The sequence below is a fragment of the Pan paniscus genome, chromosome 13, assembly GCF_029289425.2.
Source record: "Pan paniscus chromosome 13, NHGRI_mPanPan1-v2.0_pri, whole genome shotgun sequence".
NCBI lineage: Eukaryota > Metazoa > Chordata > Mammalia > Primates > Hominidae > Pan > Pan paniscus.
In genome coordinates, this window is record NC_073262.2 from 42,221,623 (window position 1) to 42,243,319 (window position 21,697).

At 42.7% G+C, this 21,697-nt stretch overlaps 2 protein-coding genes across 4 annotated transcripts in view; both read left to right on the plus strand.

The window, feature by feature from the left end:
• The window catches only part of NCKAP5 (NCK associated protein 5), a 1,001,373-nt gene extending 983,544 nt beyond the window's left edge, over nt 1–17,829 (plus strand). The window contains exon 19 of one of the 2 annotated variants that reach the window (XM_055108553.2): nt 16,148–17,828. In XM_055108553.2, the coding sequence (XP_054964528.1) occupies nt 16,148–16,164 (17 nt within the window). In that variant the 3' untranslated portion in view covers nt 16,165–17,828. Of the gene's footprint in view, nt 1–16,147 lie in introns of both variants that reach the window. The other variant, XM_055108550.2, reaches the window with a different exon arrangement.
• Nucleotides 17,830–19,071: 1,242 nt separating this feature from the next.
• The window catches only part of LYPD1 (LY6/PLAUR domain containing 1), a 30,367-nt gene continuing 27,741 nt past the window's right edge, over nt 19,072–21,697 (plus strand). Inside the window, exons 1-3 of one of the 2 annotated variants that reach the window (XM_008976376.6) lie at nt 19,175–19,404; nt 19,532–19,570; nt 20,912–21,049. In XM_008976376.6, the coding sequence (XP_008974624.1) occupies nt 19,344–19,404; nt 19,532–19,570; nt 20,912–21,049 (238 nt within the window). In that variant the 5' untranslated portion in view covers nt 19,175–19,343. Of the gene's footprint in view, nt 19,571–20,911; nt 21,050–21,697 lie in introns of both variants that reach the window. The other variant, XM_003822800.7, reaches the window with a different exon arrangement.

Below are 21,697 nucleotides of genomic sequence, written 5' to 3' on the forward strand. Positions count from 1 at the left end.
AACAGCCTATCATGAATCCCTCATGGAAAGAAGGAATCATGATTAAACTGAAGTTCATGAAAAACATGTACTGCCTTATCCTTCTCCCTCATCTCTCAGGAATTTCAAGAGAACATCTTGTGTCAGTTCAGCCCAATGGGTTACTCTTACTAGTGAGTACATGTGGTAACACACCAGTTCTATTCCCCTTGACACCTTCATCCTTCTGTGGATGAATCCATGCGGTTCCTATCTTGGAGCCAATTCTTTGAGTTGACAGTCCATTATGAGGTTAATCTAGAGTGAATGGTTGTATTCACCCACATCTTATGTGGCATGGTTCCATGCCCTTCTGGTTATTTCCCTGCATGCTCTGGAGTCATCTGGGATGTTCTGTTGCCTCCAGCAAACCTTCCATTCTGGGTAGGGAGTTCAACCAAAGTAGGAGAAGTAGAGTAGAGAATCTTTTCGGAAAGAGGCTTTTTTTTTTTTTTTTTGAGTTGGTGTCTCATTCCACCACGCAGGCTAGAGTACAGTGGTGCCATCACGGCTCACTGTAGCCTCAATCTCCTGGGCTTGATCAATCCTCCCACCTCTGCCTCCCAAGTAGGTGGGACCACAGGTGCCTGCCACCACACTCAGCTAATTTTTGTATTTTTTGTAGAGATAGAGTCTCACCATGTTGCCCAGGGTGATCTCGAACTCCTGGTCTGAAACCATCTGCCCACCTCAGCCTCACAAGCAAAGAGGCTTTTAAAATGAAGTCCTGTGCTTCTTCATCTCAGAGCCAAATCATGTGTTTTGCTGTCTGCACCTCCCCTTCCCCCAGGTGATGTAGCTCAGCTTCAAACATCTGCTGCTGCCCAACCCCGCAGGCTAAGAACATGGTCCTCACCTCCCCATTTGTCTTTCCCTTGCTTTTACATGTTCTGAGACCTGTTTGAAAATGGGAATTTGGAGGATTATCTTTAATGCTCTGTCACTGCCTCTGGTGAATATTAATTCTTGGTTTAACTAATTCAGATAGCAATTAATATGATTATTACCTGAAAATAAAATCTTTTGATTTTTTTTGTGTTTTTATCTTCAGTGGAATAACAAGTTATTTTATTATTCAAATGGGGCACAGTTCCTGCTGTTTTCAATACGATTTTTAATAAATATGTAAATTCTAAAGTTAATTTACAACATTCATTGGGAGGCATGATTTTTAAAATGACAAAAATGTGATGGATTGTAAAATTATCCCCCTTAAAGTCATCAGTCATAGTGAACAGAATGTACCAACCTCTTACAATTTTACAGCTTTTTCTTCATCTTATCTTCTGTTAGGGACTCGCTTAAAATTGATTATAAAATGGTATATTTCTTAGGCCATAATTCATTCACAGATTAATTAGATTTTCAGTTAATATCCCATCATCATACGGGATGGAAGCCAAGGGTGTTTTGTAGTCGTTCAGAGTTGCAGGAGCAAAACCCTGATTGCCATTCCCAAGTGACTGAAGCCACCAGCGCTAATCACTAATCACATTCAGACCACATAAAGTAGTACATCTCTCACTCCATTTCTGTTCTAGTTGGCTCACAACAAGAGATCTTTATTGGCCCTGACCAAGAGACCAAAATATACTCAAACATTTTTGTGAGGGGGTGATTCTATTTTTTTTTCCCTTGCTTAAAATGAAATTTCTATAGCTATCCCTGGAAAGCTTCAGAGGAAGGGTGTGTGTGTGTGTGTGTGTGTGTGTGTGTGTGTGTGTGTGTGTGTGTTTAGGTAGGTGTCCGTGCTTAGCAGGTTTGAATTTAAACATCTTTCTCCTAGTCATTTTCCAGTGGGAGCAGCTTTTGGATTATTTTCATGATTTTAAATAATCCTTTGGTAGCACCCAACAGGAATATTTAAGGGACATTTTGCCAGTAACTTCTTTACCACTGATTTAAGGAAAAGTATTTCTCCAGTCACTTTAGAGAACTATAGATATACATGGCAGAGAAACCGCACACACTAAATCTAGCAAAGAGGAAACACCAGCCCACTCACATTTAACTATCTGAAACTCTAAGTTTTCACGGAGTTGAAGAAAAGATAATTTTCCCCTCTTTCACCCTCCCTCTGGTAGCTGGTGCCAGATCTGGTGCGTGAAAAATTCCTACCTGTTACATTGGTCTGTTCCTGCCATATTGTATTCCTCTGTGCAATACAATTGCACAGGCCAGGCTAAAGATCTGCAGAGGCGACCCTAAGGTTTGACTTACTTAGTCCTTCATTATTTTAGGGATGGACCCCACTGAAGTCACTCAGGCCTCTCAAAATCTCTCATCGTCTTTAAGGGCCTGCAGTATTCTTTAAACTCATCCCATTATTTTTAAACCTTCATTCGAAGGCAAATCCCTAATTCATTTTGTTTATAGTGAGGATTTTTTTGTCATAAAACTGTTTGGGTATTTAAAACACCTCACCGACATAGTCTGTCTTTCCATTGCTAAATGGTATGATTCCACTTATTTTGCGTGTTTTAATCTCTAACCTTGCAATCTGTAATGTTGTTGATTATTTCAAGAACCTTGGTTTACGACAGTAGAAATGTTCCTTGAAACTATGTTAATCAAATTTTTTTTGAAGAACAAAGTCTATTTTCCTGTTTACTTACTGGGGAGTTATTATCTCCGCTTTCTAAATAAAAGAATCCTAAATGTCTTCTGGGTGATTAGACATTAACTACCCTTCAGGAAATAAATGTGCATTCTCCACCAGAAAGTATGGCAGCTTGTCTTAGGAATTCAATCGCTTTCAAGGACATTAAAGGGCATTAGAGAGGTGAAAGTTAAAGTGATAGGGGGGAAAAGGATGACCAGTAAATAAACATAATTAGCATCCTCCTTTTATTCCACTAGCATTTATGGACCACCTATATGCCAGGTGTGTTCTGGCCACAAGAGATGTGAAGATAAATAGGTTCAGTCCCTACAAGGGAGACTGAGCTATGGCAACCGATATACACAGTAAATACCCACCATGCCATGAGAATGGTCCACACAGGGATGAAGGGACAACAAGGGGCAGTCATCAGGGCCCCTGGTCAGAAAAGAATTCAGAGGAGATTTCCCTTCTTCTGAGTCTCAAGTGATAAGGGGGTGTTGGCCATCCTAAAAGGTGGGGAGAACAAGTTAGAGAGAGGAAGATGTACAATCCAGAGCACAGAAACCCTAACCACCTTTCTGGACTCAAAATTTAGCTTGCGCCATCGTCAGCTGGCTGGCAAAATAATGTGCTTGATAACTATCTGCATGCTACTGACTTTTTCTCCTGAAGTGTTGCTGAGCAGTTTTAATTTTATCTGCAAATCCCTGGATCATTTGAATCCTGATTACTTTTGAGATTGCTTTTTTACCCTTGCCCCTACCCAGCCATTGGGTACTACTTGGTTCAGCCCATTGATTCCTGAGCTTGCCTTGGAATAGAGAATTTTCTTCCTCACCTCCTGACTCTCCCACCTCTTCCCATAGAGGACCCTATGTCTTTGAAAACTCTTTCCATTTCACTGCTGGGAAGGATCTTACACCAACTCCTGGAGTTAAGATCTGGGTCTTCAGCTGTCCATAGACTGGACAAGAGCCATAAATGGATGGACAGTTGACTTTTGCCCTGAGAAATCAGCTCCATTCTCCAGGGCAGCCAAAGCACTTAAATCATGGGAAAGTTGCAATTTCTACTGCAGCTCTCTACCTACTCTGTGAAACCTTGCTTCCATGGGGAGAAAAACAGACAGAAAGCTTCTTTTGCCACCTGAGTATTTGCTGCCTGGTGGGAAGGTGGGAATCTGAGGGAAGAGGGAATTCATTACCATTAATTGTAGTTCCAGGGCCTAGTAAAGCAGAACCATGTTTTTTCTAGGTTGTTGAGAGACGGCATTACCCAGTGCTTCCTTACCTTGAGTTAATTTGCTCATGAGTCAAGAGGTTTAGAAGGTACCCTGTCTGCCACCAGAGAAACATTCATTTCCGATGTTACTGGGTAAAGGGCTTAGGTGTGTCTCCTGAGGGCCCTCCATGGATGCTGCCCCAGGAGTCCTGTTGAATGGGGCCACTGGTCACACACAAACACATGTGCCACTCTGTTTCTTTTAGACCAAGCTGCTTCCCATCCTGGGATGAACATATTAATGGTTTAGCAAACATTTTTCCTCTGTGCAGTTTTTTCCTGGAGGCAGGAGAGAGAGACCTTCTCATTATTTATCTTGAGCGTTTGATAGGCTTCCTTTGAGAAGGTCATCGTCTGCTACAGCAAAATAATCATGGGATTTCTGGACAAGCTGGTAAGAGAAAAATGATTCATTATTTCAAGAATTATTTTGCCTTCAGTCCCCAAAATGGATGAAGGCTTCTAACAATATGTAAGAGAGAGCAAGGCTTAACTTATTATATGAAAGGTTACACTTTAAAGGGAAAAGAAGTTCAAACATTACATTTTTAGCTCTGCTGTGATATCACAGGGGTCAAGGCAGTCCGCCCGTTACCCCCACAGTCTTCCGCAGTCACTGTGCTACTCTTTTTGCAGGAGAAGGCCTGCCTGCCCTCCTTCCCTTCTCATCCATTTGGGCTAATGAGATTGGAAGAATTTTTTTTTAGCTTCTATTCAAGCAGTGCCCTCTCCCTCTGGTCCTTTTGGGATGTCAGAACGGATAGCATATTCGTCCATCTATAGACTCAGCCCAACCCTACAGTAAGTACTTCTTGCCATGTCACACAACATCTTGCATTTTCACAGCACAGTATATTTTGTCAACTTTGTGGGGGAAGGGGACTGCTTAACCACTCCGAATGGTATTATTACGTAGACCAAAAGGCAGTTTATAATACAACTAGTCCATCCATGCCTGGTACCAAGACACCTGTTATGTTGGGTTATTTTTGCAATAAAATTTGTTTAGCCTAAGTGCAAGCCAGATACTCAGAATGAGGCAGTTTGACTGATAAAGATACTGAATTTTAAAAGGACAGCTGGAAAGGCTGGACGATCAATATGACCTTGACTACTCACAAGCCAAATAACTTATGGAAATAATGTAAAGACCCTGTGAACTTTCTTGCCTGACAGAAGAGTTTTAAATAATATTTTAAGAAAATCAAAAGCAAACATCCCCTGGACCTTCTTTACAGATTAGATCTGAAATGAAAGACCCTGAGTTACACAATTAACTATTGATTTTGCTGATCCATATTTAATTCTCATAGCAATCGCATTGTGTTTACACAGCCATGCAGGGCAGACATACTTCTCTTGGAGCAAAGCACCTTTCGCTTCTACATTAATTTAAAAATTAAATTGTCCTGTGCATGTGAGACAAAAATAAAGTTTATTTTTATTGTAGCAAATGGCTGACTTAAACTTGATAAAGTGGCATAAAGCCAGTTGAAGAGAATACCTTTTATAATGCAATATTCAAGTTGCTGAATGAATATATTTCATGTGGCAGAGAGAGACTAAATAGCATCTGTGTGGTACCTGGTACTAGAATTTTGTACTATGACAGCTATAATTTAATCTCCCTACAGTTTAATTTCTTGGTTTGATACATCCAGTAATATTTGTAGGTTTATCACTCAGGTAGTCAATCTCATTGCTGCCTCTAAGAATGTCATCAGCATGATGTTTCTATTGTCACCTGGAAGCACCAAGATGGGTCACCAAGCTTCCTCTGCCTGAAGGAGCTAGGAATCTGAATTTGAGCAAATTGCCTGGACTTGGCTCAGACCAGGTGAGGTGACACTTGCTGGCTGAAGAAAGAATTTAAGAAAAGGGTAGATACAATGTCTATACCATCTATTAGGTTGGTGCAATTACTTTTCAACCAAGGTAATATCCTGGGCCTGTTCTTTTCAGTAACATTTTGCCCCATGAGGAGCTTATTGTATTGGCTATTGCACCTGAATTTCCATAAAGCAGTGGCAGCTGCTGCCTCACCCAACTGCTGACCAAGCCTACCTAGAGGTGCAAGAGAAAGCCCCAGATGGCTCAGAGCTGCCAAACCAGTGTGACCATGGGAGGTGAATCCACATGTCTTTGCTCTTGACAAAAAGGAAATTGCTGTTGCCAAAGTAACCAATAGTCAGACCTCCATTAATCCAAGAGGTTTCTTGATGCTAACCTAAAATCTGCCTGCCCTCCTTTTCTTTCCATCCATTTGGGCTAATGAGATTGGAAGAATTTTTTTTTAGGTTCTATTCAAGCAGTACCCTCTCCCTCTGGTCCTTTTGGGATGTCAGAATGGATAGCATATTCATCCATCTATAGACTATCTTTGTGTGCGGTGGTTCACGCCTGTAATCCCAGCACTTTGGGAGGCTGAGGCAGGTGGATGGCCTGAGGTCAGGTATTCGAAACCAGCCTGGCCAACGTGGTGAAACCCCATCTCTACTAAAAATACAAAAATTAGCCAGGCATGGAGGTGCATGCCTGTAATCTAACTACTTGGGAGACTGAGACAGGAGAATTGCATGAACTGGGAGGTGGAGGTTGAAGTGAGCCGAGATCGCATCACTGCACTCCAGCCTGGGTAACAGAGTGAGACTCTGTCTCAAAAAAAAAAAAAAAGTGAAAAGAAAGAAATTCTGATTTAAACATGTCAAATTCAGAAAGTCACCAGACTCAGAAAGGTTAAGAAAGTTGAGTGTAAATAGTAACTAGTTAACCTATGAAAACTATCTGCCTAAATGATGTTACAGACTGAAAATGGAAGAAGATCAAAAGAAACTTTAGAAAATCCAGGGAGTTATTCCAAAAATACCTTTGGGGTGGGCACATCCATAACTCTGAATTTGACAGGATATTTGTGTTCTAGGTGCCATTATTAGACCAAAGAGCAGACTGGGTAGATGATTCTAACTCAACAAAGCAATTTTCAGGGACTCACTTTCTGGTATATCTAATGCTTTGTTCCATATTTGCTTCATATTAAAAAGTCCTTAACATGTATTCCATGTGACTTTTCTCATACACCACTGTATCTCTACTATCTAGAATACTTTCTGGTACATTGTAGGTACTTGGTAAATACCTAAAGAATAAACAAATGATGTGGCAGGAACAGCAGACTCCCCATTTAAATATTCATTACAATCTGGGTACAGAGTTGAAGTGGTGATTGTCACTGTCACATTGTGGTAGAGCAAGGGATGGAATCTGGAACGGAAGCAGATTCCCATCGGCAACCTCCCCACCAGCATGTCTCCCCATTCTAGAACCCCAGTGCTTCCTGGGTAGTGACCATTAAGAGCATCCTACAATTGCTGCCATAAACTAGAGTGCAACACAGAACTGATTGTTGAAAGAATCTTTAAAACAATTCCCACCAAAAAAAATTCTTCTTTTTAGAATAAGGATCAATAAATTTGTTCCAATTCTGAATTGTCCTGGCTGTCAGGATTCAATATGTCAAATAAGTTTATCCAAATGAAAAGCTGACCAGCTCTTGACCTAAAACATGAATTGCAGTAGGAAATGAATCACACATCAGTGGAGCAAACATTCTTGCATCCTCCAATATCAGCATGTTCCTGGATGAACCTTAGCTTGCAGTCCCATTTAATTCCATGGCTGTTGTAAAGTGCCTAATAAATTGGGTGCCATAATGCACTGTGGCTCCTAAATGGCCTACCAAACTCTGTTGGAAGTAATTCCAGGTCATCTAGTTATTTGTATAGGTTAATGAATAACATAGAATGTTTTTCCCTAGCTTTGGCACTCGCCGCATACCTCATAAAAACTTAGCAATTTCAGGTATAATTCTATGATGTCCACCAATCTCCAATGGTATTGGAGATTTTCTTTTTGAAGGGGAACTTCCATGGGAAAAATAGTAGTATAAGCTATTTTTATATTCACCTGATCCACACAAAAAAATTATTTTTTTCTTTTACAAACAGTAAAAACTCTATCACTCCAAAATGAAAACATAGCATTGTGATGTTATAATACATAAGTAAATGCTGCATTTTCATCTGACAAAAGTTCATGGACTTTTTATGCTACAAGCACAGTGACATCTAAGCCTGCCATGGCCCGGCTTGCTGAACAGGCTTTAAGACATATTTAAGACATAAAATGATGCAAAGTGTAGTTAAAAAAAAAAAAAAGGCTAATCAGTCTTTTAAGTCAAGTGAGTAGTATATATATTTATTTTTACTCATATGGTATATATAAATTAAAAGCAGAAAATCTTGATGCCCTCACTCTTGTCAGCTGAAATTCTTAACCTTACTTGAATAGATTTAGAAGTTCTCATCTCAGGAACTGCTCAATTCTCATTCCTGCATAAATTGTTTAATTAATATTACTGTGCTAGACGAAAAAGGAATCTAACAACACAGAGAAACATGTTCCATTTAGTTAAGCTGTTTACACAGGCTGATAGCAATGAGCTGTCTTGTTTGCCCAATTCTGGATCATCAGAAAATAGTGCACATTTTACTTTTGGAGAAATTGACCACAACTCATCAAATCGGAAGCATTATTAAAGGCAGTCAACCTATGTTTTAAATTGTCTTTGTGGATCTGTTCCCCCCTGGAAAACAGAAAATCCAAATTTTCAAATGGGCATTGGAAATGATGACGCTAACATCAGAGTTTGCAGAAATCACAAATGTGTTTCTTATAACAATTTTACCCCAACTTACATGCCTTTCCTCTTCCCAGATGCCCTTCTGTGCCATAAGCAAATTTGTGGTTTTCTTCCTGCTACTTTATCTTCCTACTAAGGGACATCCCCTCCCATCTTTCCCCCATTTTCCATATATGGGGATGTTTCTTATCACTGATGAAATGACTTCTCTTTCCTTCAGTACTCTTGATCTGGTGTTTAAATGTCCTTTGTAGCCATTGTTTATCTTCAAAATGCATCCTTTTCCTTTCTACAAGGTGTATTATTTTCTAACAACCCTAAGTTTCCCACTGACCTTCTCTCTGCTTGCTCTTTTTCTCAAAAAGTGAGTTCATTTCCCTCCTCTGGGTTTAGGGGTTCCAGGAGAGGTCATTGAGGACCATCGATCACAGTAAAGGACAGCAGTATAGTTAATATAGTCATAAAAGCACATCTCTGCTGAAAATTACTCTTTCACCTAATAAAATCTGTTTGCCCTGAGGATACTGAAGAATCTCTAGGACCCCAGTAAGAAAACAGAGTGCCCCCAAGTGCCAAATCACATCTCCGTGAGTGTGGTTGGAGGGAGAGAGTGGTTCTCTATTACCAATGTGTCACATTAATTTTTCAGAAGGGCAAGTCAAGAGTAATGTGTCCAGTTGAGGTAACAGAGGGAACCGAGCACTGGGAGAAAGTAATTATCCAAGTGGAAATTTGACCAGGTTAACAGGGTTAATATCACAACTCTTGAGAAAAGTGTGGAGGGGTCTCTAGTGATCACCAAAGGTCATTCTATCTATTTTTATGTCTCATCTAGAAAGTAGCTTCACCAGGAATGCAGTAAGAGGCGGCATTAAGGAAGAGATTAACTAGTGCCTCTGAGAAAAGAGAAATGACTTGAGTTGCATCTTTTCCCTTGAGGTTGGCCTGCCCTTCGCAAATAGCACTTAACATAGACTTTGAGATGTGCACAAATCTTCAACTAAAGACCTTGGCTTAAAATACCTCCTCACCATTCCCACAACAAGAACATAACATAAAACTCTTCTCTGAATCCATCTTCCCAGAGCTCAAGATTTGTTCATCAGAAAAGGGATGGGGTAAATCACATGTTCAGCTTCAGCCCAAAATCCTTGATTAAACAGACTGTCTCTTAGACTTCATTTATTTGCTCCCAAATGGAAGCTCTGCCATCTTTCACACCTGCTGGATCACCTTCTTCCTATTTCTTTGCCCATAGAGACGCTTCTCTGTGCAAACTAACTCCCTGCAGCACCAGAATTTTCCAGCATCTTCTTGGCCTTCATCCATATATGACTGTCTAGTTAAAATCTGCATCATATGTAATCAGAGATGTTGGGTGATAGTAGGGGACACCTTGGACACCTTCTTCTCAAACATTCTTTTGTTTGAGAAAAACATGGAAGGAGCTTCCTAGGGTAACCCTCCTGGAGTCTCTGGGCCCCCCTTATTCACTTCTCCCAGGGAATGAGGGACTGACTTGCCTAGCAAGGGAACTTCTTGCTCTTCCTAGTCTCCATCTGGAATCAGACTGTCAGAAGCACAAATTTCTGTTCTGTTCCTTCATGCTGTAGTTTTTACAGGAAGACACTTGTTTCCCAGCCCAGGGCTGCTAATTACTAAGCTTGTCTATATCTTGGGATCAGTGTTAGGAAACCCACTTCTTTACAGATGGAAACTTTGTTCTCCAATCAAACTTTCTCTTAGTAAAGCTGATCTTTTGGCCTCCCATCAGCCTTTTTCTTTTATTTTTTTTAAGTCATTGAGAACTAAAGTAGGGAAGGGGGTGTTAGGGTTGGTTATTGTGCCACCTCAAATTCCAATAATAGACGCCCAGAAGATATCCAATTAAGAATATTTTAGAGTCACAGAGCTTTATAGACTGGGAAGATTCAAAAAAACCTTTAATGTAAAGAAACTAAGGGTCAGAGGACTTACACAGCTAATTAGCACAAAGCCAGGAGTTGCACGCTGGTTTTTAAAAACCTGGGGTAATGCACAGTGGTTAAGATCCCAAGTCCGGTAGTCAGGCTGTTTCTGCTCAAATCCTGATTGCCTAACTTATTAGCCACATATATGTGGACTAACATTTAGACCTGTCTATCTGCGTTTTCTCATTTGTATAATGGGGATGATAATAGTGCTATCTCATAGGCTTGCTGTCAGGATTAAATGAGGTATTTCATGCAGTGCATTCAACCCAGTACCTGACTCATAGTAAAAACACTTTATAAATAGGGCTATTTTCCTACCACATGTTTTCTTGATCCATTGGCAGTGAATCTCTATAGCAATAGAGAAATAAGAAATTATGTTGATTAAAGTCCTGTTTGCATTAACTTGTGCTAAGAGCTCCAATCCTCATTATAAATGTTAGTGCCCAGCTGAGGAACAATGCTGTGTTTGAATTTCACAAATAGATTGGATCTCTTCCCGACACTAGATATACTAACCAATATTTTTAAGATATAATCAAAGGATGGAAATGTATTTGAAATAATGAAAGAGTAGCATTTATCATAGAACAATAATTGATTGCACTATTTCATAAATTTGCTATTTGTTCTCCTCTACTATGAACGGGAGTTTCTGGCTGTACACACATAACATGTATCTCTTTGAAGCTGATACCATCATGCATACATTTTCTGCTGGTTTATCACTTGAGTTTTTCTGTATCACCGTATATATTTTCCACCTCTTCATTATGGCAAGGGTCCATATCTCCTCCAATTTTATCCTTGGTATTCAGGATATTGCTCTAGTCAAAAATCTCTACTTCATGACTATTGTGAACTATAAAAAAAACTACTGTGAATTTTTGTGTGAAAAATCAGAAAACTAAGTTTTCAGGTCTAATTTCACTTGGATTTGAATCTGTGTGAATCACAGATTCCATAAATATTGCGTGGAAAGTATAGCTGACTCTGGCCTCCCTCACCTTCCAGGCTGATGGAAGAGCAAAGTGAGATCATAGATTAGAATGCAGTTTGGAAGTCAAAACTTTTTATAACCCATGTACTGGCTGATACTTTCATGAGTCTGGTTGAGTTTCCTAGAACCTCTTGGGGTAGGCACGTCTCTATTTTTGTCTTTATAGTGATTGTCTACTACAGAATCCCCAAAGGGAGAGACCCTCTGGGCAACTCATGGTCCTGACGTAGACTACACAGTGTTGCACAGTTGCAATAGAGGCATAATAGATGAATACTTATTGGAATTCCCTCCCTCCTCCTTACTGTGTATTTCAATCCTATTTGCCCTTCAAAACCATTCCAAGAGCACCCTTTTCTATAAAACTTCCTCTGAGAATCAAGACCACAAGACTGTTTGCACAAAGCTGGTCACATAGTAGATTGGTTTGATTGAATGACTGCTTGACTACAAGGAATTAAATTAATAAAGTTCTAATTCTCAAGAGATTTCTGGAGAATATGCCACTCACTATATACTTCTTGCTTGAATTATCACTAATAATTCCATGGTTACACTAAAGGCAGGAAAATATTTTAAGAACATGCAAAGCTATTTATTTAAGCTTGAAAATGTATTTGCATCTTGCCTGTTTAGCCCTACTTTTATTCCCAAGTGTAGTTGAAAAAAAAATCCACCAAAAAGTCATCTGTACAACTGTTGCCACCTATAGGTGACAAATGTAGTATATTAATTTTATCATAATTCTGATGAAGCACAACACAGGAAGGAACTGGCGATGTTTTATGGAACCTACACAATTCTCGTCAAACACTAATCTTCACTGGGTCTATCATTATTGTTTTTGTTCTGTAATTGCTATTTCAGATGCTTCCCTTAAAGATAATATTGGCTAACATTCATAAAGTAGTTTTCCAAGATGAAAGTTGAGAGCTTCATCTCTGCAGGCACACTGCCTAGCTCTACATCCAAAGTCCATCCCATACTGCTACACGACCTTAAACAAGTTACTTACCTTCCTCAAGTGTTGATTGCCTATAAATGGAGATACTAATGGCACGTACTCTGTAGAATTCATGTGAGGATGGAAACATATAATCTATGCACTATGCTTAGCAGAGTGTCTGTACAGAACACATACTGTTAAATGGTAACTGTTATTACCATGATTAGTTTGCAAAGCACTTTCACATATAGTTGCTGCAAACTAATGTGCGCTATTTTGTTGTCATTTGCCAGATAGATCATTAACACGTTATTGTTTCACCTCAATCCCTCCTTATATGTTAAATCTAAATGTTATTCAACTACAAAATTTTAAAAATATCTGAGATCTGACAAGACAATGTTGAGGTTCGGTATGCTCCTATAGGCAGAAAAGTAAGCCACTTCAGTGTTTTTATTCGTAGCTGGCAGAACCACTTGAGGAGCCCAAACTCATAGTTAAGACTCTTCTGATCCTAGGCAAAGTCTCCATTGAGAAACTACTGATGATTTAGCACTGGTCTAGGCCTTCAAAAAGAAAGCTGGGGGAAGGGAAATAGGGGAGTGGATGAGGTGAAGTAGGACACTGCCAAAAAAAAAAAAAAAAAAGGATAAAACAACATCCCTAGCTCAGAAACTCAGTGCAAAGATTGTAATTTGGTATGCATACTGGGTATTTTGTTATTTTCTTTAAATGTGAGCCAATAATTAAAAGTAAGTGAATTTTAAATATAAGCAAATATTGATCTAGATGTATCTCATCTTTGAAATCGAAAGATCTGCACCCACATTTCTGCATAGCTAGATCTAAGTAGCTGCTACCGCCTTTAGATCCAGCACATGCTCCTGAGCTGACTGCAGCCCTCACCACTCCTTATGGCTGCTCTGCCTGGAGACTGAATGCTAGTTGGTCCATATGGTCACTTTTGCATGGATGTTGTTTTTACAGTCAAGTAATGTGTCTGCTGTCACTTTTCATCAAAACTGTAAAAATAAAAGGAAACCCGAGAAGGTCATGTTTCTTGTTTGCTTTTTTTTTTTTTTTTTAAATAATGGTCCCTTCTTTCATTTCTATAACCTCTCTGGCCAGTGTAGGTCTTTGTTATAATTAACTGAAGCAACAAATCTGTAAGCCTGAAACATTTGAAAACCTGATGACAGTCAGTGTTTTAATGGCAATTAACTCTTTCCAAATTCCACCATTTCACAACAAATTATGATTTCCACCTGTCTGTCTTCCCTCCAGGGGTCATGTTCTTCTAGACCAGTGGGTCTCAAATTTCAGTATGTATCAGAATCACCTGGTAATCTTGTTAAAAACTGATTGCTGGCCCTCAGAGTTTCTGGTGTAGTAGGTCTAGGTGAGATCCAAGAACTTGCATTTCCAGGAAGCTCCTTGGTGATGTTGACGTTGTTGGTCTGGGGAACGCACTTTGAGAACCACCATTCTAGAATAAGAATCCGGCCTTACATTTATTGCACACTCACTACTGTCTGCCAGAGCTTTAAAGTTCTTTATTTCTAATACTTATTGCAATCCTGAAATAAAGATGTATCTTATCACCATTTTACACCTGATGAAGGATGCTTGTAGCACTCAGCCCGTGAAAGGGCCAAGCTGAAATCGAAGCTCAGCCTGTCTGCCCTCAGGGCCTCAACGATCCCCCTGCAGGGCACAATTTTATTCAGCTGTGTATCTTCAGTACCAAAGCCTTCAGCCTGCCTTGCAGTAGCTTCTCTAATGAGTGTGTGTTGAATGAATTTGAGATCCACATAGATGAGAAATAGGCAAGAAAAATACTTGTGGTTCTTAAATGAAGAAAAAGGGAGAAGACATCCAGGTAAAGAGAAAATTGCATTGAATGCCGTTTATTTATGTACATTTGGTAAATGTAGGCAAATTGGCACGGTGTTGAAAGGGGCCCTTGGATGGAGTTATTTCTAATTATGGAGACACTTTTCTGTAATCAGCTAGGAGTCTGTTCCTTAGCCCGCCTCTGGTTTCAGGGTAGCTGTTTGAGATTGAAAATTAGCTCTGTGAGTAATGTTTCTGCACGTTAGTAGTATAATGAAATAAGCACTAGATCTAGGTTGATTTTCAAATATTCCCATAGAATTATACCATTTCCTATAGCAGAGAAATTCTGCCCGTGTCTGCTCTTGGAACACAGAAGCCATCCACTTCCATCTCTCTCTTCTCTTTCCATTCTTCACATTAGCATGTGAGAATCCATAGGCTTTGGCTATATCTATTTTCCCAATCAAAACACAGTTTCCTTATTGCAACCTTGTTAAGTCCAGCATAACAATGTTGGGGGTGGGGAGCATGGTGCACAGCAGAACTGCAACTGTTAGAGATGGTTTGGCAAGTTATTTAAGTGGAATTTTTGGGTAGCAAAATGGAAAACAGGACATTGTGTCCTTTATTACCTAAGAACATGGTTTAATGGAAAGAACAAGAGCATGGAAGGCAGCCAGACAGAAATTCAAATCCTGTTCTCTGCCACTTGCTGGGCAACCTTGGGCAAATATCTCTGTCACTCTGAGCCTTGCATACCTTCTCTTTAAAATGGGGTCGTTTACCTTGTAGGTTTGTGAAAAAGCTGATAGAATCTGTTAAGTGTCTTTTACCTAGTGGATGCTTAATAAATGGTAACACTTACTATCATCTCCAAGCCCCCGGGCCTGCTTCTTTCCTGTGTTTGGATGGAGTTTCTGCTGGAAAGAGGAAAAGAAGATGAGAAATACTGTAGACACTTTTACACGTCTGTTCTTCTCATTGTTTTTGGCAAGTGTGCCTCCCTCTGTCCTCACCTTAGCCCTTAGGAGCCAACTGAGCAACCGAATATATTCATGTTTACAGGGTTTACCTATGATAATTATTGAATTTGGTGCAGTGCTTTATACATCATACAGGGTATTAATAACAGTAATATCCCAGTATAAACTGGTATTACTAGACCTTCTGGAGCAGAGGGGTTACTCACCTGTTCACCTGCCACTTTAATTTTTAAGCCCTTGGGCCTTCTGGGATCTACACCCAAAAACCTGGAGATCTCTTTCAAATATCTTAAGTCCCATAAAGGGACAAAATACTAAAATGGCAATGCTTCTAACAAGCTTAACATGTATTCAAAAATGGCAAGTTAAGGGATTTTTATGTCTTTTTTTAATTAGAAAAAACCATATTACCATAACTTCTGGCTGAAATTCAATACCTACTCATATTTAGAAAAAGTACAACTAATACTTAGCAAGGAAAGAGAGGAGTTTGAAACTTCGATGAAGAAAAATAAGGCACTTTACCTGAACAAATTTCAAATGGATCCATTTAAAATGAAATTAAGTGGCACTTAACTGGTTTGCAAATTTGGACCTATTTATCTCAGTAAAATGATTAAAGTCCTGATTTATCCCTAAAATTGGCTTTATTATTACATTTAATTATACTAGAAGATTGTTAAAGACTTGTAGATTTTCTCTATCCCTTTAAACTGTACTTTATACAGATAATAATAGAATATTAGATAGGATAACTTGATTTTCCAAAGAAATATGTTTCTAATATTTTCTTCTTTTTATTGCAGAAATTGAAACAACTTGAAGAAACAAAAGACGATCCCGAGAATAGATTATCGAAAATTTCCCTGGAGTCATTCAATAAATTTAACAGCAATACTGTGATTTTATTAGAAAACGAGAAGAACTCTCTGAACAAGGTTGAAGGACAGAAGGAAGAAAAAGAAAAAAATGAAGAAACATCTTTGAGTAGTTCAGATAGGCCTGGGGTAGACAACTTGGAGTCTTTGAGTGATTCTTTATATGATAGCTTCTCTTCCTGTGCCAGTCAAGGTTCAAATGATGTATAAAGGACATCTCTTCCCTTAGTGAGCTGGGACTGGAGCGCTTAAGAAATGATGGGTGGGGGTGTGGGGTGCACTGCTCGTTAGAGATAACAATAATAAACTATTGCAGTACCAGAGCCTTCCTTGTCAAATTCACAGCAGGCAACCCACCAGAGCTTATTTCTCTGACAGGGCAATAAAGATAGACTCCATTTATTGTGTTTCAAGAGGATTAAGCGTAAACACACCTATGATACAGAATCCTTAATTTTGCACTTTTTTTGAATATTTGTACAGAAGTTGTAAATTTTTTGGAAGAGAAATTATATTTGTAGCAAAAAAAGACAGCAATAAATGGAATCAGTGCCATGCTCTTGAAATAATGTACTAAGTCTTAGAAGTTGATGATAATATATATTTTTTAAAATCCCAACTGAAGTTTTTGTGAAGTTCATTGTCCTGGTCCTCAAATTGTTTGTGGGTACACTCTGTAAACCTACAACAGGGCCTGCCAAAAAATCGGAGGGTTCCTCCTCATCTCCATCTCACAAATCTGAATTTGATAGAAATGTTCATTTTAGTGTAATTTCAGATTCGTTGCCAGAGATTCAGGTGATAGTAGTAAGTGTCATTCTACTTCTGCTGAAAAATGAAAAGGGTCCTGAAGTGTGGACACTGATTGGGAGTGTGACATTGTATCAGAAATGACCGAATTCTATTCCCAATACCAGTTTTTCCTTCCAGACATTTCTTTAGATTGTCTTTTACTTAGTGCTTCTCTATGATCCTGAATATTATTTGATTTTTATCTTCTTGCTCTTTTTATTAAAATCTGGGCACTCTAAAAATGAAAACAAATTTCTATTTGCAATGTTCACTTTTAAAAATAAAATTAATGGTGCTACAAAGAATTCTTTTTAATATCCTTTTTTTTTCTACAAAGACTGTTTATATGTAAGGATAAATTCTATTTTAAAGGTTATGTGTATTTTTTCTAGATGTGAACTATTTATAATTACTTATGTACAGGAGCTTGTAAACTAGGCCCAATAGAAATATTTTTAGGATCTATATGGCTACTTTAGCACATAACTGTTTCTTTAAAGAGTATTGTATGATCAGTGTTATTTGGTTAATTTGTGCAATTTGTTTTATTTTATCTTAAATGAAAATTATGTAAAATGTCCTTGTCTTTCAGACTTTAAAAAATCTTTTTGTTTCCTTTCTGAATAAAAGTTATATCACATCTGCACCCTCTGAAAACAGAAAATAACTTGCTCAAGGACCTTTTGGCCCAGTCAGTTACTTGAATCCTGACTCACACGTGATCTTACGATGGGTTCCCAGAAGGAATAAATAAACTGGCCCTTTTGCTCCAGAGATAGTAATTTAGCCAATTGTAAGATCAGAGTCTGCAGACAGGTGAGTAATGGTCAAAGCATTTCAGTCTCCCCGAGGGGTTAACCAAATAGAAATGAAAGAAGGGGGAGAGGGAGGGAGGGAGAGAAGGAGCCTGGGGCAGATATGGAAGGATCTCTGCAGAGGAATTACAAAGAAAGTCATTTAAGCCCCTTTACAGACCAGCTCTGCTGGGAGGATGCAGAAATAAATGATCAGCGTCCCGGCCTGAGAGAGCTGCCCCCAGAAGTGGCCGGGGGAGAAAAGGGTGAAGAGGAGCAAAGCTTAGGAGGCGATTTCCACGGAAATGGATGCTCCCTAAGGATGTGGGGAAAGGGGATGGGAATGTGCGGATTGGGGGCGGGGGCACCAACGCACTCCGGCGGCCAAGCGGTCTCCCCCACCACCTGCTGCAAGGCTCGGGAAGGAAGGCGAAGATAGCACCGGGGCATCCCCGGGAGTACGCAAGGTGGGTCACTTGGACTTTGCGGAAAGAAGAGGAATTTGAGGGGTGTGGGGAGCAGCCAGAGGCCGAGTCCGAGGCTGGGATGGCCTTTCGGGAGAGGACGTGGGAGTATATGCTAATAATCGGTGGCTTTGGGGAAAGCAGAATGGAGCCGGCTGGCGTTTGGGAGACAAGGAATGGAGGAGAACAACCCTCTTCTTCACCCTGATTTGCTTTCTGGTAGGACCTCACGGCAGGTGTCCCCGGCACGGCGTTCTCCTAGGCTAGGCGACCAGGGCGGTGTCAATGCACCCTCCAGCGGTGCGCGCAGGCGGGAGAAGGGAGGGCGGCCCGGGCAAGTGAGACAGTTAAGGCAGTGTCCCCACCACACCCCCACCCAGACTGGCCACGCCGAGCTGGTTCTTGACAGAAGGCCTTCGCGGAGGAAGAGGGGGCACAGCTGCACAGGACACCCTACGGAGCCTGCGGTCGTGGAACTTTGCCAGGCGCACGGGAACGAGCGCCCTTCCTGTCAGCCTCCCGGGGCGCCAGGCTCCAGCGGCCCGCAGCGGGACAGCCTCAGTTGTGTGGGCTGGACCCAGTCGCTGGGGTGCTGACCAGTCCTGGAAGGCGCAGAGGACGTGGAGTGGGGAGGCTGCGTTCCTACGTGCGAAGGGCCAGCCGGGCACGCAGTCCTCAGACCCTAGTCCGCACCCGGCAGGTCCCCACGGCACCTGCTGCGCCGTCCTCGCCGCTCCCCCAACCTCCCCACCTCAGAAAACTACCAGTTCTCTCCCGCCCCCCGGCGCCCCTTTCCCAGGAACGTGCGGAGGCGGGAGAAGAGGAAGACAGGAAGGGGGTGGGGATGTGAAGCGACCGTCCCAGCCTTCCCCGCCCGCCACCCCCACCCCAACTCGGCAGCCGTCACGTGATGCCTGGAGTGGGAGGTAGGGAGAAAAGGCGAGACTTTTGTGGGTGCTCCGGATCGCCAGTAGTTCCTTCGGTCTCAGCCGCCAACTCCGGAGGCGCGGTGCTCGGCCCGGGAGCGCGAGCGGGAGGAGCAGAGACCCGCAGCCGGGAGCCCGAGCGCGGGCGATGCAGGCTCCGCGAGCGGCACCTGCGGCTCCTCTAAGCTACGACCGTCGTCTCCGCGGCAGCAGCGCGGGCCCCAGCAGCCTCGGCAGCCACAGCCGCTGCAGCCGGGGCAGCCTCCGCTGCTGTCGCCTCCTCTGATGCGCCTGCCCTCTCCCGGCCCCGGGACTCCGGGAGAATGTGGGTCCTAGGCATCGCGGCAACTTTTTGCGGATTGTTCTTGCTTCCAGGTGAGAATACCCAGAGGCCAGCAGCCTGGGCCAGGTGCGCACAATCCATCTACCCGCCAGCCCTTTTGCCCCCAAGGCGCCCACCTCGGGGCCAGCCCTGCGCTGGGGCTGCCCAGCGGGAGTTGGCGGCCGCGACTGGTGCCCCGGGGCGCGAGGCTGGGAAAGTGTCCAAGTCCCGCGCTGCAGGAGGAGAGCGGGGAGCGGCGGGTTTGCGGAACTCCGGGCTGCAGCTTGTCCGGCTGCACCGTCGGGAGAAGCTGGGCTTGAGAGGAGGGAGGGTCCGAGCGGTACTGGGTTCTGGGCGAGGGAGAGGGGGCGACATCTCCCGAACCCTGCCAAGTTGTCTGGCGCCTCCGGCACCCCGTGGGAGTGGCGCCGCCGACAGGTGAGCGATGCGCGAGGCAGCCTGCGGCCACGCTGAAGCTGGGTTGCTGCGCTCAGAGTGCGATAGACGTGGGGCTGCGGGAGCGCGGGTAGTTGGGTCTAGACAGGAGCGCGTACACCGAGAACAGCCAGGCTGAAGCGTCCAGAGGCGCAAAGGTCTCGCGTCCTCTCTCCAGTTCGCCTACTGGCTCCTGACTAAGCTCTGCAGAGCTGGAACCCCGACCACCGACCCTAGTCGAACGGTTGTCCTGAAAGCCGGGGCCTGGAAGAAAGGGCTGCGGGGTCGGGGATCCAGGGTGCGCGCGCTCACAAACGCCGTTTCCCACCCTCTGTGGCCATTCGGGTCGCCGCGGGGACGGCCCCGGAGAAGGGCCGCCGACCCGGGCTCGGGGACTTGCGGCGCAGCAGCGCTTGGCGTCTGGCACCTCCACCCTTGTTCCCAGGTGGTCGCTCAGGGATCCTCAGAGCCCTGGCACAGAAACGCTGACTTTAAAAATTAAATAAATAAAAACTGAAAAGACGTCTGCGAATGTAATCACGAATGGTGCCAAAATAGTAATTAAGTAATTTGTAACCAATTAGCAATTAGGCAAATCCTTTGGCTTAGGCTGGAGCTAACGCACGTCTCCAGAGCTACTTCGCTCTTGGCGGTGGTACCGTCCCCACCCTCCCTTCAACTTCTTGGGAAAAGGCCTGGGGTGGTAATGGATGGGCGCTTTGTGTCTAGAGCCGGGGTCCAGGGGTGGCGGGCACTATTCCACTTTCTTCCGTAGGACCCTAGGTACCCGCGCCGCCCCCTGCCGGTTTCAGCCACATCCAGCCCTACCCGGAGACCCAGGAGTGGTCTAAGCCTGCCAGAGGCTGGGAGCCGCCTGGCTCTGAGGCGTGGGATGGTCGTGATTTCCGGGGTGGGCTCTGTGGGGGCCGGATCTGAACCCGACTGCGTCTGTCTCGCAGGCTTTGCGCTGCAAATCCAGTGCTACCAGTGTGAAGAATTCCAGCTGAACAACGACTGCTCCTCCCCCGAGTTCATTGTGAATTGCACGGTGAACGTTCAAGACATGTGTCAGAAAGAAGTGATGGAGCAAAGTGCCGGTAAGAGCCTGGCAGCCCTCCCCCTCGCTCTTAAGCCTGGGCTGTGGGGTGGGAGTGAGGGGGCCATTAAATAACAAGAAAAAGGACTGACTTTGATTTAATGCCCACACACTGGTTATCGCAGATTTAGTTTTACAGTGCTGGGAAAATGAAGAGTTCCAAGTTACTTTAATCTCATTAGAGTTAATTACCAAGGCCTCTCCCCAAGGGTCTTGGGAGGGGAAGTGCATTTAAATTAGTGGCTCTCCTCTTTTTATTTACTCCCTTCACCTCCCTATGCTAAAAGCTGATGGAGGTAGAAAATATATGGCTAACCAGCCCTGGCTTGGGCAACTAGACAGTAGCCTGTGAGCATTGTCAGCCTGAAATATGGAGCTAGTTGAAGTTCCCAGAGGTCAGAGCTTGAAAAATGTGTTTTGTCATAGAGGCACACCATATTTCCTTGAAGAACACTACAGGATCTTTATTTAATTTTAGAACTAATGCATCAACTTCCAGGCACAAATTGCCAAGATCTTTCAAAGGAATGCCTTTCTCAGCCCTACCAGCTTAGCTGCTGGCTGGCTGAGAAGAAGTCCTGAGCATCCTGTGGGGGAAGGGGAGGTCTTGTGGGATAGCCCTCACTCCCTCTAGTTGACCAAGAATCTT